At 55.4% G+C, this 27,257-nt stretch overlaps 1 protein-coding gene across 2 annotated transcripts in view; it reads left to right on the top strand.

Moving 5' to 3' along the window:
* NDRG1 (N-myc downstream regulated 1) overlaps positions 1 to 27,257 on the top strand; it is a 52,416-nt gene that overhangs the window by 7,976 nt on the left and 17,183 nt on the right. For both annotated transcript variants that reach the window (XM_071208048.1, XM_058276076.1), the window contains exons 2-7: positions 2,824 to 2,904; positions 7,555 to 7,590; positions 20,337 to 20,442; positions 22,335 to 22,455; positions 25,910 to 25,972; positions 26,665 to 26,725. In XM_071208048.1, coding sequence (XP_071064149.1) covers positions 2,842 to 2,904; positions 7,555 to 7,590; positions 20,337 to 20,442; positions 22,335 to 22,455; positions 25,910 to 25,972; positions 26,665 to 26,725 — 450 coding nt within the window. In that variant the 5' untranslated portion in view covers positions 2,824 to 2,841. The remainder of the gene's footprint in view (positions 1 to 2,823; positions 2,905 to 7,554; positions 7,591 to 20,336; positions 20,443 to 22,334; positions 22,456 to 25,909; positions 25,973 to 26,664; positions 26,726 to 27,257) is intronic.

Here is a 27,257-nt window from a genome sequence, read left to right as displayed (position 1 = left end):
GCCCAGGGAGGGGGTCGCAGTGGCTGATGGGCTTGGAGGGGGAAGCAGACCCTTTGCTCCAGCTTCATCCAATGCCGGACAGCATTTTATTTCTCTGAATCTGTTTTTACATATTGAGCTTCCCTATAAGATTTCCTTTGGACAAAACAGCATCTGAGGGGGGGGTGGGGCGGGGAAGAAGATGGGAAAGTTGCCTAGTCGAGGCAAAGATGGGGAAGTTCTCTGGTTGAGACGACAGAGACGGGGTGGGGCGGGCCCTGCGTGGTCCCAGGCAGGCGGGCAGAGTTGGGGTGAGACCACACTGCTCTCCCCCGCCCTTGCATGCAGAGCAGGTGCTGGCCTCCGGGCTGGGGCTGCTTCCTGAAGCTTCCGCCCTACAGCCCTTGCTCGCCCTACAGCCCTTGCTCGCCCAGCCTTGGCCAGTGCAGATGTGCCCTAGGGAGAGAACCTCCCAGCGGCCTCAGGGCATTTAAACGTTGATGAACCTGCAGGCTGCCCCCTCCCCACGGCTGGGACAGCAAGTGCAGGAGCTGCGGCTCTGACCTCACCTGGCAGACAGCAGAGCCCAGGGGCATTTCGTGGTCCTTGGCCCACACCAGGGTTTCCCAGCCTCGGGCACTGCGGGTGTAGTAAAGGGTGTGGAGGGCTGTCCTGCACGCTGCGGGGTGTCCAGCAGCATTCCTGGCCTCTGTGGGTGTCACTAGCATCCCTTCCTCCAGTTGTGACAATCAGAAATGTCTCCAGACATTTCCAACTGTCCCCTGGAAGACACAATCGCCCCTGGTTTAGCAAAGCCCCATGATAATCTGCGGTGGCTTCCCATCTGGGCTCCGCGAGGGGGCTGGGCTGGAAGGGGCGCCCTCCAGCTCCAAAAACACCGATTCTCAATCCTCGGTATTTCTAGAAGAAATCGCCATTTTCCAACCCACTGCCTCATGTGTCTGGGAAGCTAAATTGTAGGAAAGGAAAAGAGAATGTGGATTAAAAGATTTCACCAGGAGCCTGAAAGATTCGAGTTTTGTTGAGGAAGCCATTTTAGGCTGAAATTGTACTCGTCTGGGTTCCAAGGAAGGAGCCGTCTGATGGGGGCTGCAATTATATGCTAATGTGATCATGGTGCCTGGAAGCCAAAGAGAATTGGCCATCCCGGATGGAACTACAGTTTGAATCTTTATAGATACTAGGGCTTGCTTTTGTGCTTCTGGTTTAGTGACGATTGAAACGCGAATCTACACAAAGGCACTGCTTATTAAAGCTACGGAAAACGTGGTCCTCTATTGACAGGTGGGTTTGCCCCTGGTATAATGCTAGGAGGTAAAGGTATGAAGGTGGAGACGTGAACAAGACAGGTGGCCTACCTGCCCTTGCAGGGGTGACAGGTGGGACTGAAGGTGGCTCGCCCAAGGGGCGCCCTGGGGTACTGGCAGACCCCCGACTTCCCCAGCATTCTTTGCTGAGTTCTTTGCTGAGCAGCGTGTGCTAAGGAGGCCTGAGAAATGGGAGGTCCTCCGTCTCCCAGCATGAAGGGTGGCATTGCAGGGCCCTGGGTTTCTGGAAGGCGCCCTGCACCGTGTAGGCGAGGTGTCCCACGGGCCAGGGTCTCGGGACCACAAACAACGCTGACTTAGCAAGACCAACAGACCTCCGCTTTTCATGCCTCCTGCCTCCAAGCTGGCCGCTGCCCAGGAATGCTCACAAACAGAAAACGGACTTTGTTTGCGGAATGTTCCAGAGCGGAGACTCCAAAGTCTGCATAAAGGCATTCTTGTGGCCGGTTATCTACTGGGGAGTGTCGTGCTGCGCCCCGGACAGGGTCCCCTGCGGAGAGTGGCGTCCACGTGGAATGCCATGTGTCAGTCCAGGGGCGGCCCGGGCTCTGTGCCGCTGACATCAAAGCTGCTTGGGGCTCAGGGAGCTGGGTCTGGCGGACTGGGCTGGGGTCGCAGGGCCACGCCCGCCCCCTTTTGGACTTTACACCCGTGGGACCTTGGGCAGCCGAGGACCTGGGTTCCCACTCTGGACAATGGACAGCGAGGGCCTCGGTCAGACTGTTTCTCACTGAGGGTTCCAACTCAGAAGCTCTGCATCTGTCCGGGGGAGTGTGGCAAGCCGGGGACCCTGGACCTTTCCCTCTGGCCACTGCCCTCTCCTTCCCCAGTGTCTTTTTGGTCCACACCCCAGCACCCAACCCCCACTTCTGGGATCTTTGTGCTTCACCCCACGTGTTGGTGGGCCCGTAATTCTTCCAATCTGAAAGAATAAACGTGTACACTTCTGGCCCCCCCGGCTGAGCTCTCAGAAGCCGACCTGATGTGCCACCTGCCCTGGAGCGCCCCCAGAGGGGCGAGGCGGGCAGTCTCCGTGTGCCCGAGCCTGCCACAGCCTGGCTCTCCGGCCCTCGTCTCCTGGCCCTTCTGCGCCTGCCGGTGTGAGCCAAGGCCCCTCCCCAGGCCCACCCTGTGGGGGCCGCCTCCCTGCTTCAGCTCTGGAAGTCTTCTATTTTCCTGGTCAGACTCCTCCTGAGCCTGCAAAGCCCGGCAGAGCCCCAGGTGGGAGGCTTCCCTGCCTGCTGCTGCTCGCCCCCCTGAGCAGGTGTAGGGAGCCCTGGCCAGCGTTGGGTGGGGCTGGGTGCCTGTCGGGCCAGGGACTGAGGCGGGGGACGGGCCTTGTCACCCGTAAGGCACCACGTGCAACGTTCGAGCCGCGACAGCGCAGTGAAGGCCCAGCCCTTTGGCCTCCCTCATTCCTTGGCCGCAGATTTGCTTCGTTTGGGAAACGTGTCTCAGCAGGTAGTGCTGACCTCCAGCTTTTGTCCTCTTGCAGGCAGGTGACAGCAGGGACATGTCTCGGGAACTGCAGGACGTGGACCTCGCCGAGGTCAAGCCTTTGGTGGAGAAAGGGGAGGTGAGTGGAGATACTTGTGGCCCTCCCCGTCACGCACACACACACATTTGCACACATTTGTGTACTCACACTGCCTCCAGAAGTGCAGAGGAGCGAGAGCTACCTGGTCAAGTCCCAGTTTGGCCTCTTAAGTACTGTGGGACCGTGAGCCGGGCCCCTCACCCACACCTCGGTGTAAAGTAGGGCACCAGAGGCCCCCCAAGCCCCTCCCACCACTGACATCATGGGGTTCTAAGACGTCCAGCACAGAGTGCAGTTGCCCACAGGGCTCCCCCACCCCATAGCTTAGTGGGTAAGGCTGCATCCTCTGGAGCCAGGCGGCCTGGGTTCAAATCCTGGCTGTGACCGGTTGCAGCCCTATGTCTCCTGGCAAATCATTCAACCTCTCCGTGTTCCAGTTCCCGTCTGTGAAAAAAATGGTGCCCTTAGGACTTGCCTTCATAGGGCTGGATGGGGTGACTTAATTCCTAGGGGGAGCCTTAGCGCACCGCCTGGCCTAGGTGAGGCCTACAACACACGCGAGGGACTATCGCTGTTGTTGTTACTCTTCGGCCAAGGGTCTCGTGTCAGCAGAAGCCCCCGCCCCTCGTGCCTGAGCCGCGCCGTCCTTCCCGGGCTGCTTGTTCCAGCGTGAACAAGACTCTACATTTGCACAGAGGTCGTTGCATTTTTAAAACATGTTCACATCCCAGTTCACACACCGGGCTGCATGAGTGCCTCTGACGATACATCGTTTTAAAAAGGTAGCAGCTGAGGCTCCAGAATGGAGTTACTCATTCTAAGGCCCACTAAATGCCTTGAAAAAGTCGTCCACCTGCATGGACCACGAGCTGCGGCGGCTCCCGGGCTCGCCGTATTTCACGGTTTAGCTCTTGAGAGTCCACAGGGTAAGACTGTGGCTGGCGTTAGCGCTGGGTTCTGTGACTATCTCCATTATACAGAAGCGGGAGCCGAGTCTCAGGCAGGCTCATGTCCTCTGTCACTGCTACACAGCGTGGAGCCTGGGTTCCACCGCAGGCCTGCCGACTTGGGTGAATGGACTTTAAATAAAATGGCAGCAAAATTCACGTAACGTCAAATCAATCACGTCAAAGGGCACAACTCAGGGGCTTTGAGGTGGCGGTCCCCTCCACCAGCCCAGACACTCCCAGCATCCCCAGAGGGACCCCATACCCATCTCACAGTCACATCCAGTTGCACCCCTCCCCACCCCCCACCCCGTCCCTGGCCACCACCAGCATGCCCTCTGTCCTCACGACTGCCCATGCCAGACACTTCGCGAGACTGGACTCCCACAGCGTGTGACCTTTCGTGCCAGGCTCCTCCCACGTGGCATGTTTCCAAGGTCCATCCATGTTGTGGCCCGTGGCAGAGCTTCATTCTCTTTAGGGCTGAATAAGATTCCGCGTGGCTAGATCCCATTGTATTTCTCCATCATCTGGTGAATGACCTTTAATTGAGCTTTGTGCCTCTCTGTGTGGTGGCAGCTCTGCTTTACGTCCTTGTTTCATGAACTTTTTGTTAAAAATGTATGAGGTACTACCTCAGTTCCCATTTCACGGGTATAGAAACCAAGTCTCAGGAAGGGAATTGCCCAAGTTTGTTCACTTCCGTGGCAGAGCTAGGATTTGAGGCCAGGTCTGGGGGGCTGCCGAATGCTTGTGCATTGAAGTTGTACACTGGGGGTGGGCAAAGCATTCCTGCAAAGGGCCAGGTAGTGCATATTTTAGACTGCAGGCCATAAGGTCTCTGTTGCACCAACTCAACTTGACCATTGTGGTGTGAAAGTGGCTTTAAACAATATGTGAATGATTGGGCAGGGCTGTGCTCCAATAAAACTTTATTTATAAAACCAGTTTGCTGGCCCCTACTGCATACTATGCATGCTCCAAATTCATGTCTCCTTCACTCTGGATCTATTATATAGTCTTTAAAAACTAAAACTTGCTTCAATATTTGTACATCAATTATAACAAATGTACCACCAAAAAATTAAAAAATAAAAACCCAAACAAAACAGCAGGTAGTACAAATACATACCAGTATATTCTTATCCCCCCCTTTTAAACAGCCTGATGAACTAGTTTACCGCCTCTTCTTTGTGTAACAATGTATCTTGAAGATCTTTCCAACATCAGTCCTTAGAATGCTGCTCTTTTGCCTTTCCGACTGTGTAATATTCCACCAAGTTTATTTAACCAGTGCCGGGTGTGTGGACACTTGGTTTCTTTCCAACCTTTTGATGCCACAAGCACGCTGCTGGATGTTTTTATACTTGCGTGCTCGCCGTTTCACACATGTGCAGCTGTAACTATGGGGTAAATGCTCAGGATCACTGGGCAGAGGGCAGGTGCATTCTTTAACGCACTATTTACATTCCTCAGGCAGCCAGTTGTGGTCCTTAGACTTTATTTCTGAAGCAAACATCTGAGAGATCAAGTCCAGGTTACGGGCTAGTCCATCTTTAAGTGGCTGTTTACCTTTCCTTTCAAGGTTTAGATGGAAGTACATTTCTTCCAGGTGCTCAGGTTGACTCAGCAAACTGGATAAATTTATTAATTTATTTTTAGAGCAGTTGTAGGTTTATTCAAAAAATCATGGAGAGAAAACAGCCCCGATATCCCCCCTTCTTCCCCCCCCCAACACACACTTTTCTCTCTTATTCACACCTTGCATTTGTGCAGTACCTTTGTCACTGCTTTAGTTTCCTGGGCTGCTCCAGCAAGTACTTCAACAATGGGGATTTATTAGCTTACAGTTTTGAGGTCGGGAACATGTCCAAATCAAAGCATGATCAAGGCAATGCTTTCGTCTCGAAGAGGCTGCCAGTGATCGCTGGTGTTAATTACATTCCCAGCGTTGTACTAACATCGGCACTCTCTGTTATCAGCAAAGTGTTTTTTAATTAGGCTTGCTGTCAGGAAGTTCTTCCTGATATCTTTCCTCAGTGGGACAGGCCCTGGACTCGTTTTCATTTTGACGGTGGAGGTTGTGTAGAGTTGCTTTTCCCACTCCCTCCAACACAGAGTTTGTGTCAGTGCCTTTGCCTCCGCCTGAATTTACAGACGCCCGCAGTTCTGAAGCGCAGCCCCAGGGGCCTGACGCCGTTTCATCCCCACCAGCCGGGCATCTCATCTACCCGCTGTCTTCCGGTGCCTGGCTGTGCAGAGGGAGCTGGGCTCCACGTCCCTCGCCTCTTGCGTTTTGTTCCGCTGGTCTCCTCGTGGGTGGTGGCACGTCGGGCTGGGGCTCAGTTTTCTAGATGCAGCTGGACTCCACCTCTGGGCTGGGAGGGAACATTCCAGCAGCATCTCTTAGAAACCCTGGTTGAGTGAGGCTCCCAGCCCCTCGTCAGGTGCTAGCTTTCACAGCTGCACAGGGGCCAGAAACCTTTTCCTTATCTCCCAGAGCTTGACCTGTCATGGAAGATGGGCTTTGGGAGACAGAATTGTGGGACTGAGGGCAGTGCTTAGGGGGCTCCATGCCCCACTGCCACCCCACTCAGGAACAGGGAAGGAGAGGAGAGGATGCGTTGCATGGTTTGGAGATGGCCGTGCAGTACCTGGGTCTGAATTCCTGACTCGAGGGTGACAGCGAAAGCCCCCGAGCTCTGAGGCTGGGGGCCTCAGAACGACAGGACCCACTTCCGGGAAGTGTGGGGAACCAGGGGTGTCGACAGCGACAGGCCTGGGGGAGGTACTCAAGTGGTTGCAAATACGGTCATTATGATTGTTAAAATAGTATCCCTAATAGGTCTTCTCTGCTTACATACCTTCAGTGATGAAGCACTCACTCCTTCAAAAAGGAACCCCATGTCTATTGGAGAGCAGAGGTGCACGGGTCATTGGCTGGGTGACCTTGAGCCTGTCCTTGGGCCTTGTCCTCATTCATAAAACGAGAAGTACATGTGTCCCCCTATAGTAAAGTTAGACAGATACAGATAAATGGTTATAAAAGTATAGACCAGAGGAGGGACTGGCGGCCAAGACGTGTTGCAGGAAGATGTATGGTCATACTTGCGGGAAAAGGTAACGGCCTGGGCGAGATGGGTGGAGTCCTCAGCAGTGAAGGAGGGAGATGGCCGTTTCCTGCAGAGGAAATGGCATGGTGGGGACTTCAGGCTGGCCACAGCCCTGTGCGCTTGAGCATCGGGGTCTCCCAAACATCTAGGTAGAGACAATGTCAGTACCAAGAAGGAAACCCACCCAGAGCGTCTAAAGCTGGGTCTGGTGAGGCGTGCAGGGGCAGAATCCTTGGAATCTTCTGAATAGTCCATGAGAGATTGGTTTTCAGTCCAGATGTTAGGAAGCCATGGAAAAACTTAGGAAGGCCATCACGTGGTTAGGTTCGAATTTTAAAAGTATAACCAATGAATTGGAGACAGAAAGACCAGCGAATAGGCAATTACAGTGCTGTGCGCCCCGACCCCCCAGCTTGTGGTCACCTTGGACCTTTAGATCTTTTTTCACTACAACCAGAAAGGAATCCAGCAAAAGTGTCTGCTGGACCCCTCTCCTTTGAGATGAAAGGGAAATTCACGCTCTGTAAGGAATTAGGGACCTCCCTTAGGGAAGGGAGGGTGGATCTAGAATCAGGGCTTCCTCTGCCCAAGGAAACATAGTCCTGACCATCTCTCTTTTCTATCCACAGACCATCACTGGACTCCTTCAAGAGTTTGATGTTCAGGCAAGTAGAGGATGAGGGTTTCCCCTTCCCTTTCCACGCCCTTCCCACTGGTTTGAAGTAGATGCTTGTTCAGACATGTGGGGGCCGGGGAGGAGAGAATCAGGCGCAGCTGGTTCCAGCCCTGTCACTTCCTGTGAACGCAGGAAGAGGGACAGCCCCCTTGGGCCCTGAGAGCCGGGCCTGCGGGCACGTGCTGGAGGGCGGGGGCGGGGGCTGGCCTGGGAGCTGGTGGAGGGCGCAGCCCAGCTCAAGCTGCCCCCTCCTGGCAGCGGCGTGGGAAGCGAAGCCAAGCGGCTCCGGGTTTCCTGCTCAGGCCTGACGTGTCCGTCCTGGCTCGGGGCCGACGGAGGGTGAGCGGCTATGCCCAGCGCTTTGCCCAAGAGCAAGCCTGCAGCCGAGGCCTGGCGCCCTCGCTGCAGGGGGGCGTCAAGTCCTGGGCGGGGTCGAAACCCCAGGAGCTGCAAGTCCTGCACTGGTCATTCCCAGCTTGGGTGGGCCTCGTGCTGTGCTCGGCCCTGGGGTGGGACCAGAAGCCTGAGCACATGGGGGCTTGGAGTCTCCACTGGGCAGAGACGGTGTCCATGGGGACAGGCGGGGACAGGCTGTGTGCTCACCTGCAGGCCACGCAGGTGTCCCCGGCGTTCGGGCCTCGTCTGAGCTCTTCATCTCCTTCAACTATTCCATTCTTACCCCGTCCCCCAAAACAGCACCCCCTTCCTCCTCTATGTCGCCTTCAGTGAATGGCCCCGCCATCCAGCCAGAGGCCGGCAACCGGGGCCTTGTCTTTGGAAACCAGGGGGGATGGGGGTACTAAACCTCACCCCAGCTTCATGGGCCGTGGAGTGTGTGGGCATTTCGTGACTCCCACGTGGCTGTATCTGGAGACCACCCTGGCCTCGAGCTGATCCCAGGGCCTCTGTGGGCCCCCCAGGGTGTGGCCAGGCCTCCTTTCTGGCCATTTGCTCTTCTCGAGCACAAAGCACCCCTGATTTGCTCATCAGATGCGTGTTCTGCCACCGCTCTGCTCCCGGCCCTGGACAGACGTGCTCTGGCTTCTGTGGCACCTTTTAGCTCCTGTGGGAACCTCACCTTCCTGCCGTAGGGCACGCCCTGCTTAACCCCAACAGCCCTGTAAAGTAGGGTCCCGGTCTCCGTTCTGACAGCTGAGGAAACTGAGGCTGTGGGTGCAGGGCTCAAGGTCATGTAGCTGGCAGGGTGCCTTGTGGGAGCTGGAGGCTGGAGCCTCTCCGGTGGGGCCACTGGGCGGCCTGAGGGCAGCGTTAATTCCCAACACTGCCCCGAGCGAGGCACTTCCAGCCAGGGTCCTCGCCCCTTCCAGCCAGGGTCCTTGCCCCGCGCAGCTGGAGCATCGCCTATGGCCATCTCCACCAGGGTTCAGGACGAGGGCACGCCCTGCTTCCCCCAGCAGCGTCACCCTGACCTCTCAGGGCACCTGCAGTCAGTGGGTTTGGACCAGGCCCAGCTTCTCCTCATTTTATGGGTGAAGAAGCCGAGTCACCCAGGTGCTGAACCTTGCCTGAGGTGGTGGCACTGGCTCATATACCCATCCCCCAAAAAAGCATCCTTTCTTTGTTCTGATGCAGATGTCATTGCAGCTGACCTGACCTGTGCCCCTGGTCAAGTGACTTAACTTTTCCGAGCCTCGCCTATGCCTCCATTTGCAAAATAAGCATAATAAAAGAGTTAATATTTTGAGCATATTCCACGTGCCAGGCACTCTTCTCAGCCTGCCGCAGTTCATTGAGTTCATTCAATGGAAGGCATTTGGTTTTTGCTACAGTAGTGGGTGCTGGCACCAGCTTTTACAGATGAGCTCACCCCCCGGAGGGGGGGGGGGTGGCGCTAGGCCTCACACCCAGGGGACGGGGCCGAGGACCCCTCCTTACCCAGAAGCGGCAGCCCGGGCAGCGGAGTTCCCAGCAGGGCCCACGGCTCCCAAAGCGCAGAGCTGGGTCACCTGCCTTCGCTGATGGCTGGAAATGACCTTTCAACCCAAGGTCGGAGACCCCTGAGCCATCAGCTTCCCCCAAGCGCACCCCTCTGCCTGGTAGCAGCCACGGTAACCTAGTTCCTCTGTCCTGACATCAGCTGTCACCCGCTTCTGCAGAGCCCCAAGGCGATAGAGCACCCGGGCTGCTCTGTCATTGTCTCTCTGCGGCCCGGGAAGTGATGACGGCTCTGCCTCCAGTTCAAGGTCGCAGGTGCACCCAGGGGCAGCATTCCAGAGCACACAGGTTTGCCAAAGCCAGCCTCAGTGTCCTCCTCTGTGAAATGCTGGAAGTTGCTCCAGCCCTTTCCGGGGCAGTGTAGAGAGAGAGGAAATTGATACATGGCCCATGGCAGTGTCGGGGGCCCTGGGGCAAACATCCATCCCGGCTGCTAACTCTATCCGGAGGTGTCCAAGCCTGGCTGCTGGTTCTGGAAAGCCTAGACAGCGCAGTGCGCCTGTTCCCTCTGAAGGCGCTTCAGAGTTTTGCGTCCTCTCCGCCGTTTGCGAAGTGCTTTTATTCACGTCCAAGGCCCAAGGTCACAGGTGGTTGGCAGATGAGAGAATGACTCTGGGGCCCTCCTACTGGGGAAGGCAGACCTGGGGGCTTCTCAGGCTGCGGGACGGGGGTCCAGGCTGAGCTGACCCTGCCTCACTCCCCAGGCCCTGGCTGGCCCCTCAGAGCTGTCCTGGTGAGGCCGGGGTGCTGCCTTCTGCACCCTCCCATGTTCGTTGAAGTCATAAATTCGTGCTCTGTGCCTGGGGCTGGGGGGGCCACGCATGCTCCCTCGGCAAGCCTGATTTGGCCCACAGGCCGCAGTTTGCTGACCTCGTCTTTAGACAATTGCTTTGGCTGCTGGATGAAGACTGGAAGGCAGAGGGGTGAGAGGGGGAAAGGCAGAGCATTTGGAGACGAGAGCAATGGTCAGACATGGGATGGTGGTCCAGGGAGGAGCTGTGCAGGGGACGAAGAGGCAGGAGGAAACGGAGGCTCGGGACTGCCCATTAGGCCTGGTTCAGATGTCTTGAGAAGGGATGGGAGGCACTGTCAAAAGCCAGCTCCCCCGGGGACGCGCCGTGCTGCTGGGGCACCTGCAGGGTGGGGAGCGCCGGGGCATCCTCCCCGCACAGAGCCCGGCTGGGGAGCCTGGCCTGAGTGGGAATCTAAGGCTTTGTGATCGTAGATAAGTCATCGATTGTCTATCAGTGGGGCTACTGGGGCTTACCTCAAAAGTGTAGTACCTGCTTGACAAGGTCATTGAAAAGGTGAACGAAATAAAATAAAAAGGTTTCGGCATATCTAAGTGTGCGGTAGACGTGGCTGGCTCCCTGGAGGCCACCGCTAGCGCCGGGAGCTTAGTAACGCAGGGTGGTGGACTTGGGCTCTGGAGTGGATGCTGAGCCTTCCAAGGGCAAAAATCGTTTCTTGCCGGGAGCTGGGAAGAGGATCAATCGGACCAACGAATCACAATATTTGAGCCAAATCTGAGAGTTGAACGACACTTTGTCAAGGTTGTTGCCAGAAAGACCTCTGTGTAAAATGACATTAATTTGGATTTGTTGCCTTCGATCTAGCTGACTCATGATGTATCAACATCTCCCATGCATTTTCCTGCCTCCAAAACTGGGTGTGGGGCCACCGAGGATGCTCTGGGTCCTGGGTTACCGCTCCCGGGGCTGGGACAGAGTGACAGGAGCCTGGTGACAGGTCCAGGGGTTCACCCAACACTCCTGGCCTCAGGATTCACACTAGGACACCAGCAGGGGACAGTCACCTGCCTGCGGGGGCTTGACTGTCCTCCAATGAGCCAGGCCATTGTTGACTCTTCTGCAACTTGCACTGCTCTCCCCACTTTACAGATGAGGAAAACGAGGCTTTACCGGGGCCGGCAGGTAAATGGGCTGCATTGTCGTCAGCTCTGTTGGCCTGGACCAGTTTTCAGATAAACCTGGAAGTGCCAGCCTCTCCCTATGGACGAGACTCCAGTTCACCTTTGCACTTACTGTGGAAAACAACATCTGGCCATGCAAAGGACACTTGAGTGGGCTTACACCGCCCTGGAGGGGGAGCTGGCGTAAGACACGAAGAAGCAGTGTGTCCCAAATGGGAAAGGAGTGTCATCATTCATTTACGTAGTTCTTATCTGTTTGTTGACAAGGGGTCCCTCTCTGGCCAGTTATTTGGGAGTCGAGTCTCATGTGCCGAGCTGCCTTGTTGTGTGTCCCCGAAAGCCGCCAGTGTTCTTTGTTGTTGTTTTTATTTTAATTTAAAAAAATTTTTTAAACTTTATTTTGAAATAATTTAAAACTTACAGGATAGTTGAAAAAAAAAAAAACCCTACACAACCACCACAAAGAACTCCAGTCTAATCCCGCCGCACAGGGTTATTTCTTGCAAAATGTTCGACTGACGCTTCAGCATTTTAGCTAACTCGGGCAGAGGACCTCCCTTCCTTTCCAAAGTGGCCAAGAATTTAAGCTCATTTTTCTTGTGGTTTGTTTCTTTTGGCTTGAATCAAAATGCACGCCTAGCCCAGCGCCAAGCAGCGAGAAGGTGCTGGAGAAGCTGCTGGAGGCGCTTGCCTCTTAGCTGTCGGCCGGCCCGTCTTAGGGGACGGGACATTGTGCCACGTCTTGGGCTGGCTCCTGTCGTCTTAGGGGATGTTTGCTTGGGCCTGGCCAGTGTGATGGGTGCCTGGGAGTGCGAGGTTCTACCTGCTGATCTTGGGGCCCTGCATGTCCCCCTTCCCAGGAGAGCTCTCGGAGCCCTCGGAGTCAGGGCGTGGGCTGCAGCCCCCTACGTCCTGGGGCTGCTTGGAGGAAACCACGGTTTGAGCTGGCTCTGCAGCCTGGCGTCAGGTTCTAGGCATCTGGGCTTGCAGACTGGGGGAGATGGGGATATTTTGGGTTCATCTTATTTTCTTTGGCTCAAGGTTTAGAGTCCAGGACTATCGGAGCTGGCAGATGCTTTTGAGCTCATCAGCCCTTCCCCTTCCCCTCCAGGTGGGGAGGTGGAGGCCTGAGAAAGACTCAAAGGGCACCGAGAGCAGGGCAGGGAGGGCGTGAGTATTTGTGTGCCGCCCTTGTCTCGGGGCTCCCAGACCTTGGTGGTGGTGACAACTTCCTTTGGCTGATGACAAAACGCAGAGATGTTACATAATTCACCAGAGGGTACTAGCGGGCTAGCTAGTCTCAGAAATCTATTAACCAGGGCAGGCATCGTGGCTGACGGCCCTGCAGCTCCGTGGGAGCTGTGCTGACCTCTTCCCTACAGCATCTCGTTTAATTCGCACAGCCACCCTTAAGGGGAGGTACTGTCACCATCCTGATTTTCTAGCTGAAGGAGAGAGGCCCTTGGCCCATCGACACAGGGTGCTGAGACAGCACAGGTGACTAATTAGGAGGAGGGCATGGCAGGGATGGGAGCAGGACCCTTAACTCTTCTGTATTGCCCCCATCACCTCTTTTGGGCTTGCTGCTGGTCCCTTCCTCTGGGATCTTGAGCTACGCACGTGGTTTGCTGTGCTTTGGTGTCCCTGGGAACCTGTGCATGGGCTTACTAGGGTTCTCTGGGAAGTAAGCTGATGTTGCCCACCGTGCCTGTGGGTGGAAGGGGGCAGGCAGGGTCTCCTGAGGTCTGGCTCCAGGAATCTGGGGGACCAAGCTGGGAGGAGACACCTGACTCTGATTTCTGCCCCAGGGCCTGATTTCTTTCCCTGCTCTTGGAAGCAGATCCGGCTCAGAGGGAAAATGCAAACAGTGACCTTTGGCTAATTTATTTCTTTCCACTTAGTTGCTGCGTGTTTTGTGCTCCCAGCTGAAGGTGGGCAGGGGTCAGAGGCTTGCAAGTCCTCACCCCACCCTTTCCCATCTCCCACCTCCCCCAGCCCCACTTCCTAGCTCAGCCCGTGGGGACATAGAGAAAACCCTGGTGACAGATGGCAGGAATGTTTATTTGGATCAGCACAAAATGAGGCTTGGGAAAATAAAACCTGGATGGCTTCTGCTCTCCTCGTGGATCTCCCAGCCATGCCTCCCTGGCTGGAGCTGGAGGGGGGTGCCTCGCCCACCCAGTCCCCAGTGGGAGCTCCGGTTCAGGGTTCCCGAGGTCCATCCAATCTGCCAGGCTGGCTCCCTGTAGATGCTCGTGGGTTCTGAGCCAGCCCTGTCCTCGGCTAGCTGTGTGTCCTTGGCTCTTTGCTTGACCTCCCGGGGCTTAGTTCTCTCATCTGTAAAATAGGGACTATCACCGGCCCTAGGGTATTGCAAACATTAAATAAACTCAGCATCAGACTCCACAAACGTCTCCCACCAGATGGCCACACTCCACACTTGTTCCTAATGGAGGACTTTTCTTCAGATGCTTTTCTCCCTGGAGAATGGAGGAGCTTCTTCCAGTGCTCCTTTGCGTCTTGGAATCTTACTCTATGTGCAGCAGTGCGCCCTCGAGCAAAGCTGCTGCACGCTCAGAGGTGCCTTTCCACCTAAGTGGCTGTAAGGAGGGCCCTGGGGCCACACCTGGCCTTACTGTATTTGCTCAGTAAACGCCGACTACCCTGTGTGCAAATACTATGACGTTCCCCCACCCACCTGGCATCTTTCAAGCTGTGCTGCTCCTGACCTGACCCTAAGACCCTTGGCACAGCCCCGCTTCCCCCCACCCCCTCCACGGCTGGAGATAAACCGTGCACGTGTGTCGTTCTAGAAAAAGCTAGTGGAGGAGGAGGCCCTACACCTGGCCTCCTGCTTTGCCTTTCTGGCCTCAACATGCCTTGACTCAATGCTCGGTCTGATTAGCCAAAGCCAGCCTTGCTCTGCCTTTCTGGTCATAGAGCGCCTTCCCCCCTCTGGCTGTGCTTAGACCTCAGGGTTTGCTAGACTGAGGGGAGGGGCGGCCCAATGGGGCCCTTTGACTGGAGCTCTGGTGGAAGTGTCATGTCTTACTTAGAGTCAGATGCAGACAGCATGTCCCCAGGGCCTGCTGAGAAGGAGGGGATTATGTCGAGAGGCCCCAGATCACCCAGCCTGCTGACTCCAGCCATCGGGACTTGACAGTAAACCCCAGTCCAGTCCATGACAGCTAGCATGGAAGGAAATCCTGCAGTTTGCAAAGGACCTCTAGGTTTGTTCCCAGATCTGGTTTTGGAAGCAGCTCCGTTGGGCAGGTGGGCTGATGTGAACCTGCCCTGTACAGGGATTCTTGAGGATAGGAATTCTCAGAGAAGGCTTATAACTTGGCCAAGGTCACATTATGGATGTATCATTAGAATTCCTATCAGTTAACAAATGGTGCCATAAACAAGAAATGTTGGCTCTTCTCACTGCCCTGGGAGGCTTACTACAGCTGGCCCTGCATGTCACCCAGCCCCTGGCTCCTTCCAATTTGCCATCAAGCTTATACAATGGCTGCTGAAGCCCCAGGCATCTCATCTGTGTTCCAGGTAGGAAGCAGATACAAGAGAGGAAGGTAAAAAATCAAAAAGTCAAGTCTGGACCTTTAAAAATAATTCTTTTCTGGAAGACCCAGCAGGTTTTGTTGACATCTCATTGGCCAGAACTGTCTTTTTCACAGGCACATTGCTGCTTGGTATGCAGTTGGACTTGTATTGTTAAAAAGAAGGGAAGAACAGATGTTTGGGAGAGCAACCAACATAGCCTACTGCAGTTTATAAAGCTCGCAAGCCAGGATCCACAGCCAGAGGGATGCAGTATTGTGGAGTACGTAGTGGTGGGTGCCACGTTCCCCACATCCCAGCCTGCAGGCGGTGTAGACTGTGTAAATCTTTTATGTGTTGCCTCCGGGTCAGACGCTGTCTACGGCCAAGCCAGCTTTTCCCTCTGAGAAACGGCAGATTCATCCCCACAGGGATAGAAGTACAGAATGTTCCTTTGGGATCAAAGAGGAGAAAGGCATGTGTTTGTGAGCCCTGTATTAATTTCCCCATCTGATCTCAGACACACTCTTCCTGGTTTTGATCAGCAGTCACATGTACGTACATGGCGGTGTGAGATTTAGGGGGCAGGACCTAGAAAAGGGGAAGATAGACAGATATCTGCTGTTGTGATAAGCATTACAAAGAAGAGAGCAAGGGAGCAGGCTGGTGGGGAGGGTCTCCTCGAGAAAGTGACCCTGGGCCACGGCCTTTCCAAATCAGAAACCCCTGCCAACGAGACACACATACCTGCCATCTGGGGGCAGGTGCCTGCTGTGGGAGGGTGGGAGAGGGAGACGGTATTTCTCTATTCTGTAAGCCAGCATGTCTCAAGACGTGTTGGTAGATTTCTAGTTTTCTGGAAATGCTGGGGAGAAAAGAGCGATGTTCAGTCATTTCAATAACTGGGGAAACTTGCATTGCGTTCCCTGGTAGGAAGTCACGGGGCTTGTTCTGTGCTACAGGTTTGCTTAACCCTTTCTTGCCACAGACTGTAAAATTAAAGAGAGTTGGAGAGCCCAGGCTTTGGACGTACTCTGCAATGGGTGTCACCGTATTCCTAGCATCACCTCCCTACCTGATCGGGTGACTTTCTAGACTTTTCCGGAGAAGGGGAGAGAAAATCTGTGCAGGCAGTTTTGCTTCCTCACATCCTGGCTGGATGGGAGCCCGTGGGACGGGGTTCTGGGTGGCGAGGGAGCTGTGGGTGTCCCCGCTCAGGAGGGCGCCTGATGAGCCCCTGGCAGGGGGACCTGCCTGATGGGGAAGAGGACGTGCAGCTCCGGGCCCCTCTCTGGCTTCTCTTTGGGGAAGCGTGGGGGAAGCTGGGTGGTTTCCTGCACCAGCACGCCGGTGACTCATGCCCACAGGGACAGCAGGACCGAGTGCTGCTCCGGGACCAATCAGGATAAAGGCATGCGTCTGTGAGTGTTTCAGCCCCTCGTTGGTGCTCAGATGCCTTCTTCCTGGTTTTGATCAGTGGAGAGAGTGCATGGGGCTGGCCTAGAGCCACATGTGCATGCACATGTGTGCATTCGTGTGTGCACACCTGCATGCATGTGTGTTTGTGTGCAGGTGAGTGCTTGCGTGCATGTGTGTGTGACCTTGAGGGCAGGACTCAGACACTGGATGATCACCACCCTCTTCTTTCCCCTTTCTTCTCCTTCCCGTGTGAACTGATGTCAAGGGCCAGAACTGGCACTGGGGCCCAGCAGGTGAGGGTTCCAGCCCTGGTTCCACCACGACAAGCTGTGTGACATTGGGAAAGTCACCCGTTCTTTCATCCGTGCAAGGGGATCAGTCGTGTCGCCTGCGTGGTCAGGCTTGCCTGTGCCGGACTGCCGATGGCGCTTAGCAGATCTGCTCACTCCCCTCAACCTAGGACGCCACTCCCAGCTCTGTAACTTTCGCTATGTCACTCCCACCTCTTTCCTCCTTCCTAATCATGGCAAAGGCCCGAAGGAGACCTGCTGAGTTCAGGCTCGGGGAGTGGTGAGGTGTGGGCTGGGGTCATGACGCCGACCCGGCACCTCCTGAGCTTTGTGGAGCAGGTGCTCCCTGGGGCTCGTGCCTGCCTGGAGGTGATACCTGCAGGAGGCTCGCTGACTCTCACAGCCACCTAAGGAGCCAGTGGAGACAGGTCCCAAAATAGATCAGTGCTCATGGCAGACACGGTGTTTTTTCTACAAGGTCATGTTTTATCGTCATCCTACAAGTGCCAGATCCTTGATCAAACAGGCCTGCGGGTGTGACAGCAAACAAGAGAGGCTGGCCTCTTTCTCCTTGGGCTTCGGGGCGGTGCCTCCAAGGTCCTTCTGCTTCCACAGCCACGTAACTTAACTGCAGCCGAAGAAACAAGTCAGAAGCTGCTACCCACCTCCACCCCAGGAGCCTGGGGGACATTCTTGGGGCCAGCTGGGGCTGGGCACTCCATCCCTACCACCAGGGGCCCCCTAACTGGCGCCGTGCTCCCCACCCACAAGCGCTGCCTCCCCTCCTCCTGAAGAGCCTCCCTCCTCACCGATGAGGGCCTGGGGCTGGCAGGGCTCCTGCGCAGCGGGACCTGCTGGCTGGCCTGGCAGCCCGTACGGGGAGCCGCGCCGGCCAGTCGGGAGCAGCAGAGAGTGGGCACCGTGAACCGTTCTTCCCTGCGGGGCTCCAGGGCCAAGGCTGGGTCCCGGTGGGTGAGCTGTAGCTCCACCATCCAGGGGTGTTTTCAGCGCTTGCTCTAGGCAAGAAAGAAGCATCTTGGGGTTAGACAGGGGCCTCCCGATGACCGTGAGCCCCGCACCAAGAGGGAGCACATCCTTCTCCCAGTGCCCCACTTACAGGTATCGTCTTAGAAGTGCATTTTCTTTCCTGCTCGACTCTACCAGAGGCCCTGGGCCGTGTGTCTTCTGCTGCCCAACTCCCAGATCCCTTCAGGGCTGCTCAGGGGCTTGGGGGGAGGCGTGTCGTCCAGGGAGGCCCCGGAACTGCCTGCCTTGCTCCGCCAGGGCTGGGGAAGGGGCTGGATTCTTGTTAAACAGCAGCCGCTGCTGGCTCACTGGAGGGCGAGCTGCGGAATTGGGGGGCGTTACTGATTGTGAAACTGTGCTGCTCAGGTTGAGAACCACTGGTCTTACAGGATTAGAGGACCTCCCTGGCCTGCCTCACCCCTTCCCTGCAGCCCCCCCAGAGGTTAAATGCCACCCCCACTCTGCCCAGAGTGTCTTGAGTGACTGTCAGGTTCCTGCCCCATTTTGCTGCCACCTCCAAGGGCCTCCCGACCACCACCCCGTTAGCAGGTGGGTTCTTACCTGCTCATCTCTGTCAAGCCCTCCTGATGATACCTAGCATACAGTAGGTGCCTAATAAGTGTTTGCTGGATAAAATGAACTACTTCAGTTTTTATAGGGAATAACCCACAGAGGTGGGATCTGACCACAGCCTGGGTGCTCTCCTGCATTCTGGCCCCAGAAGCGACCCTCCCCAGGTCCAGAGGGACTGAGGGGTCTGGAGGCCTGTGTTGAATGTAGGATCCTTGAGGTGTCCCCCCAGGGGAAGGCAGATGCAGACAGGGAGGGCCCTTCCCCACGCCCCAGGGCTGCCAGGTGGCTGGCTCAGCAGGGCCTTTCCTCTCCCGGGAGACTGGTCAGCGACCTTTCTCTCTGCCCCCCCCCCCCATGGCTGAGCCCGTGGGGTCCACATTTCCACTGGCTTCTGGGGGCAGTTGCAGCACCTGCAGCACCCTGCATTTCTCTTCTCTGTCTCTTGCTCTTTGGAAGAAAAGGTGTTGCCAGCCTGAGGTGGCCTCAGAGGTGTGGCCGTGGCTGAACTGCTGGAGCTGCTGGAGCCGGCAGCACTGAGTGTTGGGGAGCCCGTGCCCCCCATTCCTCCTGGGCCAGTCTGGACACTGGCCTCCTCCTCTTGGGCCCAGGTGTTAACTTTCTGCCAGCTCGGGGTGACCCGCCCCTGCAGGGCGCTGTCCAGGATGAGGGACATGGAAGGGCTCAGTAGCAGGTGCCAGGTCCTTCTGCGCCAGCCCCCACCTCCGCCCGAGAGCTGGGAAGGGAGTGGGCTGCAGAGACCCAGGCAGGGAGGCTTCCCCCGGGGAGCAAGAAGCTCGCGGGAGATGGATGAGTGGTGCAGGTCATTGGAAGCTTCTGGTGACCCTTAGGGGAGCAATTTTAGCAAAGCGGGCAGGAACCGAAGGCAGATGTGGGTTGAGGGGTGAAAGGAAGTGATGGATGGAGGAAGGTCTCCCTGCCACCCTCTTGACAGTGAGCACGTTGAGGTGCTGGGAATCCAGGCCAGATGACTGTTTTTTAAGGAAGGATAAAGAAGGCGCGGTTAGTGGTTTAGGGCCGGGTAGTGTGAAGACGAATGTGGGATGGGTGTGGCCAGTGAACCGGCTTGAGAGCCAGCTGTGGAATTGGCCCTGACTAGGAGAAGAGAGACCTGACCCTATTAGGGGGGAGTTCAGCAGGGAGAGGGGTATGGCTCCGCCAGGATTCTTTGGGCAGAGCGGGTCACCTCAATGGCTTAAATGGACTGGGCACTCGTCAGCCTACATAACTGGAATTCCTGGTGGATGCCATCACCAAGACTTCCTTTTTCTCTCATCCGTCTCTCTGCTGGTTGTATTTTCAGACAGACCCTTGCCTCATGGTGAGAACATGGCTGCTGCAGATCCAGCTCTCCCTGTCTGGTTAGGTTACACCTAATCCACTTCCCAGGAGCTGGGCATGAGTCTGGTTGGCTCTGAATGGCCTAACCCCACACATGTGCCTTCTCCTGAACCAGTCCTTGTAGCTGGGAGGTGGATGGCCCATGGTGGAGGAGTCAGGAACAGTAAACCTACTTGGACCAAGTGTGAAAGGAAGGTGGCTTCCTAGGAAACTGGGGGCTGTTCTTGGAAGTAGGGTATGAATTCTGGGGAGCTCTAAACCAGGTGGGATGTGGGAGCAGCTGATCAAGGAAGTTCATGCCTTTTGGGCCTCCATTTTCCAGGTGGTGACAACAAGGACCTGTCTAGAGAGGGCTGCTGGGGCTGGGGCTTCCCCAGAGGTCTGTGCTGTTAAAGCTTAGCCTGAGCCAGGACCCTGTCCTCTACCTCCTTCTCTGCCCTCCCTCGTTCTTGGAGGGCTTTCCCTGGCCAGGGAAATCTGTCATCCTAGGCCCAAGGATCTCGTGGCCAAATGAGAGGCATACTCGAGCTCCCTCCAAACATAAATGGGAACACAGGGGTGTCTGTTGACTCAGTACAGCCACACCGGTGTGGGGACCCCACCTGACACGCCGTCGGTCTGCTCGTCTCTCCTCAGGAGCAGGACATCGAGACCTTACATGGCTCCGTTCACGTCACGCTGTGTGGGACCCCCAAGGGAAGCCGGCCCGTCATCCTCACTTACCACGACATCGGCATGAACCGTGAGTCCTGGGCGCCCCAGAGCCCGCAGAGGGCCCGGGAGGCGAGTGGGGGCAGGGGCAGAGGCCCAGCTCTTCTCTCTCTTCTGGGACTTCCTTTGCCACTGGCTGGAAGACCCTGGAATGTGCTGGTGTTGTGTCTGTGCACCTGGTGGTGCCGGCTGTCTGTCTTTGACAGTGCATTTTATCTTCGAATGTACAATTCAATGGTTTTTAGTATATTCGCAGAATTGTGCAACCATCGAGGTCAGATCAGCCCCAGTCCCCATCCCACCCTCAGTCCCTGGCAGCCACTATTCTACTTTCTGTCTTGATGGATTTGCCTCTTCGGGACATTTCCTATAAATGGGATCATATACTATGTGGCCTGGTGCGTCTGGCTTCTTTCACTTATCTTAATGCTTTCAAGGTTCGCCCATGATGTAGCATGAGTCAGTACTTCATTCCTTTTTAGGGCTGAATAATATTCCATTGTCTGGACAAGCCACATTTTGTTTATCCATTCATTGGTTGATGGACATTTGGATTGTTTCTGTTCTGAGTCTGTTGTGAATAATGCTTCTGTGGACGTTCTTAAGATTACCAGGAAATGTTACCATCCCATTTTTCAGAGATGGGAATGGAATATGATCTGCTTAATGTTAAATTGACACAGAATAGAAGTGAGGCTGATAGGATTCTGAAGGTATTTACAGACCTACCTGGCCCAGTTATCTTTGTGAACCTAAGTGTTGTAACCTCAATGCTTGCTTGCTTTTTGATTGAGGGACTGTATGAATTATGTTTTTTCCTATGATGTCAGTCACTGAAAAATACTTTTTTAAATTCATTTTCCCTTCTCTCTTTTCCCACTTCTTTGTGTATCCATTATGGCCCATGTCCATTATAGACATGCTAGGTAATTTTATACATATCCTCTTGTTCATTAGGCTCAGACAAAGAAATGGAATTGCATGTGGTGGTGCTATTCCCCCAATTTAGTTATCGTAGGCTAACTGCTGTGACCATGGACGTCCAAGAGCTTTGTGGCTCAACACATTTATTTCTCACTCGTGTAACAATTCAGCAGAGGATTCGGTGAGACATCTTCCATGCTGTGATTCAGGGATCCAGGGTCTTCCCAGCTCGTGGCCCTGCAGTGCCCCGGGGCCTCAGAGGCTTCTGCTGGCTCCTACATCCTTAGATAGATGGACAAAGAGAGACCCTGGAGGACTGGATGGGGCCCCTGCATGAGCCAGGCTTGGAAATGGCGAGCATCACGTGCTGCTGGCCATGACTCAAGCACGTGACTGCATCTGACCGTAAGGAAGGCTGGAAAATGCCCTCCAGCTGGGCGCCCAGCAGAAACAGGCCAGTGGGGGCGGGGGCAGCTTGCCACAGGCCCGTCACCATTAGAAGAATCGCCTGAGGTCACATCTTAAGTGGCAGGCTCCATGCTTTATCCAAGATGTCCTTCCTTGTTTGCTTTGGCCAGTATTTGAGATGGGAGGGTGTAGGAGCCCAGAAAGAAAGAGCATCTCAGAGGCCTGGCTCGTGCTGGGCCACCATGACCAAGGAAGGAGGAAGCAGGAGCTGGAATGAGAGTCCTTTGCCCTCATCCCAGAAGCTCCTTTCCAGCACCTACTGGAAGTTTAAGACTTATTCTCCCGCAGGTGCAGTGGGGTTTATTGGCCCTCTCAACTTCCATGCCCACTCCTGTACTCCATGATTTATTCTCATCTTTTGTCCCCAGAGGAAAGTGGGCCAAGGGAAAAAAAAAAAGATAGGCTTTCCTTTCTGCAAGTTCATTTCCCCCTGCTGAATGGGAATGAAACAAAATGCATGTGCTTTGCCCCCCCCCCAGGTAGCCTAAATTTACTCTCACCTTGCTTCTCTCTCATCTCTCTCCCCTCCAGACAAAACCTGCTACAACCCCCTCTTCAACTCGGAGGACATGCAGGAGATCACCCAGCACTTTGCTGTCTGTCACGTGGACGCACCTGGCCAGCAGGATGGCGCCGCGTCCTTCCCCGCCGGGTAAGAGGCCGGAGCCAGGTGTTCCGGGAGAAGGACGGGGAGCCGGGCAGGGTGGGGAGTCCAGGGGTGCCCAGCTCCCAATCCTTTTTAATAGGCATTCACAACCGGGGCCAGGCTGGCAAGGCCAAGCAGTTGGGAGAAAGACCTGAAAAGTTGGGAAGAACATAAGAGGGAGCAAAAAAAAAAAAAAAAAAATTAAGAAGCACCTGCTGGATGTTGGGCTTCATTTTTCTTAATTTTTGCAGAGTCCTTGCAGCTGGCTTGGTGTATCATTTAGCCCCACATTCCAGATGGAGAAACTGAGGCAGGGAGGGGTTAGCTACCTTCTCACCATCACACAGCTAGGAACCCAGAGAGTCAGGCTCTGACCCTGTCCACCGGCTGTGTGACTTGAATTCTCTCTGGACCCCCACCCTCAGGCGCCTGTCCTCATCAGCACAGGCCAGGCCGGCTCTTCGGTTTTCCTTTGGCAGTTTCAAGTCAGGATTTCTGACTGAGGCAGGCGGTCAGCATCACATTTTTTATTTCCTTTTTTAAATTTTTTTGGAGGGTATGGGCAGACTTTGCTGAGATACTCCCTCTTCTCTCCTCCCCCGTCCACCAGTGCTGATTAAGGTGGAATGGGAGCAGGTTCTTGGGTTTAAAGTCTTCTGGAAGGTGCCTTCTCAGCATTTATGACTAGATGGGCCTTTTCTCTTGTTTAGTGTTGGGAGTGCTCGTTAATCATTAACCTTTATCAGAGAAGAAGGGAAGGGACTCCAGCTACATGGGGCCAGGTCCAAAACGAAATTATTAAGAAAATGAGACTTGGTTAACTGTTAACCAGCATGTAAAATGAGAGATTTGTCAGTAAATCCATCTAATTTTTTTCTCTTTATTTTTTTTTAAATGTTACATTAAAAAAACATGAGGTCCCCATATACCCCCCACCCCCTCACCCCACTCCTCCCGCATCAACAGCCTCTTCCATCATCGTGGCACATTCACTGCACCTGGTGAATACATTTTGGAGCACTGCTGCACCCCATGGATAGTGGTTTCTCTTGTAGTTTACACTCTCCCCCAGTCCACCCAGTGGGCCATGGCAAGACATACAGTGTCCAGCATCTGTCCCTGCAGCACCACCCAGGACAACTCCAAGTCCTGAAAATGCCCCCACATCATAACTCTTCTCCCCCCTCCCTACCCTCAGCAGCTAGTAAATCCATCTTTGGTTTGAAAACTGCTTGACGCACTTGCGACCAAGTGGTGGTTAATAGCTCACCCGGTGGAGGTTTTAAAAATCCTGAGCCCTGAACTTTTATTCCACTGATCCAGAGGCCGAGGTGGAGAGCCCGGCTCCCGCAGGGCTCTAGGCGGTTCCACTGTGCGACGGCGGGTCGCTGGTGCCTCCTGGCGCCGGCGTGCCCCTCCCAGGCCCTCTAGGACTTCCCTCCCTCTATGCTGGGCAAGGGGCAGCAGAGCAGGACGCAGACCCCTGGCTGGCTGCCTCTTACCTCTGGAGCCTGTTTCATACATGGAGGGGCCTGGTGTGTAGAGCCCACTTGTCACCTGGTGGGGTGCCCGCACAACCCCAGGGAGCAGGCAGGAAGCAGAGGCCCTAAAGCTCCTGGGTGTCCCCACCATCTCACCTTGGTGGCTGCTGGCTCCAAAGCGTCCGTCTCAGAAAGACTCATGCATTTCGGCCTTTACTGGCCCCTTTGTCTGCGTGGTCTCCCCCTTGCCTCGCTAAGAGCCTGGCCTGCGTGTGACCAGCCACTGCTTTCTGAAGGAACTAACGCATGCCTGTTCTGATTCCTCCTTCCCGAGGTTGGATTTGTGAAATGCCTTCTAAGCAATGCCTGCCCCTCCTCGCCACCTTTTTTTTTCTCCCAAACAAACCGACAGAGTGAGGACAGCTGTTTCAGCCAATCACCCCTTGCTCTATCTTGACAACTCTCCCCAGGGATCCTGGCCCCAAGGATGATGGGATATTTGGAGGCGCTCGCTCCTTACCCAGCATGCCTTGTAGACCTGCATCAGTCCAACAGGGTCAGACTCCCCAGTTACACGCAGGGCCCTGGTGAAAACATAATTCTTTGAGTTCCTCTTGGGGAGATGGGAATGAAAATGTGCTGGAACTCTGGCTTGGGCTCGTGGCACCTGCCAGGGAAGAGGCTTTCGCCTTCTGGAAATTCCGTGAGACCTGAGGAAATTCCGTGAGACCTGAGCACACGCTTGCTTCGGAAGCAGCAGAGGGAAGTCCTAGAGGAGAGGAAGCCTTAGCCCTGCAGGTCCCCTGGAAGGAACAGCCTGGTTTCAGAGAGACACGGCGGGGAGGGCTGTACTTGGCAGAAGCAGCCGTGTCCGAGGCACAGAGGGTGGAGTTGGCCTGCGGAGTGACTTTGGATGGAGCCCAGGGTTTGAGATGGGCCTGCCAACCAGAGAGGTGTGGGCATGGCGGGGGGCAAGATGCCCCCCTCTGCACCCTGCTTAGAAGTGGCAACAGGAGATGGTTATTTTCTGCAGCCAACAAAGGGAAGGCCTGCCACAGACCCAGAGCACTGGAGGTCAGATACCCCCCAGCTGGGGTCCTCCCACTGCCACTCTCTATCTGCTGTTGTGAGGGGGCCAGGACGGGAGCAGGCCCCGTGCCTGAGTTAACAGGAGCTCTGCTCCCAGATGGGATGCTCACCAGGGCATTCCTGTGCCTAAAAATTGCCCTGGCATCCACGTTCCAAAGCCTGGTGGCCCACGGTCCTCTGCTGATCTGGCTGAGGCACCTTCTCCACAGTCTGTCCCCCAAGCTCCTGCTAGAATCTTCTCTAGGGAAGGAGGAAGCAACAGGGGTGGGAATTCCCGGCAGAACGGCTGACCTGCTTTGGGAGAGCAGGAAAGTCTGGTGATTGAGAATGGGGGCCATGGAGTGGAGGGTAGCTCGAGGGGGTGAGCTCCTGCTTCCCATGTGTGAGGTTCAATCCTTGGTACCTCCAAAAAACAACAGACGCTAACGAATGCAGAAGCCAAACGGGTCAGCTGGTGTAGCTCAGGGGTTGAGTGCCTGCTTCCCATGTACGAGGTCCTGGGTTCAATCTCTGGGATCTCCTTAAAAAAAAAAAAAGTGGGCTTTGAAATCCTGAGACACTGCTTGAGTCATGGGTTCGAGTCAAGTCCCTGCTCTTCTGAGGGGCCAAGTTCACGACCTCTCGGCCTCATCGATCTTTGTAACCTTCATGCTGTGGGAAATCACGGCAGCCCCCTGGGGTGGCTGTGAGGATGAGGGGGGCTTATGTCGCTCATGAAATGCGTAGCAGGGGACCTGGGACACAGGCATCGCTAAATGGCAGGAGAGGGGTGCCTTTGCCCGGAGGAGCAGGCTCTCGGGTGCTGTGGGGCGCTCTGGGTGGGCGACTACAAGGGCGGGTTCTGGGGAGCTGGGGCACTCGCTCACTGCGTCTTCGTGTCCCTCCCCAAGGTACATGTACCCTTCCATGGACCAGCTGGCCGAGATGCTTCCCGGCGTCCTTCACCAGTTCGGGTAAGAGAGGGCTTGGCTCCCTGCTGGCGGCAGAGGACAGGGGGCTGCGCTGTGCCTGGGCCGTGCCTGGATGCCCTAACCATCAGGGAGGGGGCAGGTGGCCACGCTTGCTAAACGTCAGCGCAGCTCCACGTCCTGTTCCGCTCCGGCCTGTCCCTTGTAGCTTCAGCTCCCCTCCTTGAGGGAGTCGGTCACCCCACAGGCCCCACAGGCCCCGCAGCCTTCTCTTGCCTGAGCCGGATGTCCTCTCCCCAGCCCTTCTTTCTCCGGCGCGCTCTTTTCCTTCTAATGGGGCTTTTGCGAAGATGACAGTACCTCCTGGTTCTTGCCCAATTTATTCTCTTTCCGAGTCTTACGTAAATCCAAACTAAAGCTCAGGAGCAGGAAGACGTGCCGCTCTAATGGGCCTTCTCATAAATGTCAGACGGCCCCTGGGGTCCTCAGCCGGAGGGGGGTGAGGAAGGGAGGACGGCCCCTCCCGGGTCGAGGGTCGAGGTCCCCTGGCGGGTCATAAAGCGCGTCCGGGAATCCATTCCCACTGGGCCTGTCATGCCAGCCGGCCTCAGCCGTGCCCAGGGCAGACCCTGCGGGAGACGCAGTTCCTTAGAGATGGGGGGGGAAGGTTGCTACGTGGACTGCTAGGGTTCCTATCGCTCTTCCCATGTGTTATGTGGGTTTTTTCCTGCTTCCAGGCTGAAAAGTGTGATTGGCATGGGAACCGGAGCAGGCGCCTACATCCTAACTCGATTTGCTGTGAGTTCTTTGGCATTTTTAAAACATTTTCATTTTAAATAAAATTAATTCAAGATTAAGGAAGAGACTTGGAAAAGTATCAAAAAGCACCAAAGGAAAAAAAGAAATTACCCGTAATGCCATTCCTCAAGGACTGAGTACTGTGAAGACTGTGGTGCACATCCCACGGGCGTGTGTTCTGGCCGTCGCGTCGTGCGTGCGCATGTACCCGTGCCCGCGCTGCTGCTTCCTTCACCAAAGTCCTGTACTATCCACGTTCTTTTGCCATCCGCTCTGTTCACCTAGCTGGCTATTGTGGACGGTTCCTCTTGTCCCTGAATGTTCTGCTAAGGTAGCTTTTTGAATATCTGCCCATTCCTTTGAAGTCAGGGTGCTCTTGGCTCCTGCGTGATGTGGGGCATGTGAACGTGGCAGTGGGTCACTTACATCACCGTGGGCCCAGCTGATGGCTCCTGGAGTCTCTATCCCCAGCCAAACCCTTGTTTCAGAATGCGGTGACCCTCCTCTTAACCGGTCACATGTGTTTCACCTG

The sequence above is a fragment of the Dasypus novemcinctus genome, chromosome 14 (assembly GCF_030445035.2).
Source record: "Dasypus novemcinctus isolate mDasNov1 chromosome 14, mDasNov1.1.hap2, whole genome shotgun sequence".
NCBI lineage: Eukaryota > Metazoa > Chordata > Mammalia > Cingulata > Dasypodidae > Dasypus > Dasypus novemcinctus.
This window is presented reverse-complemented; position numbering and strand designations above follow the sequence as displayed.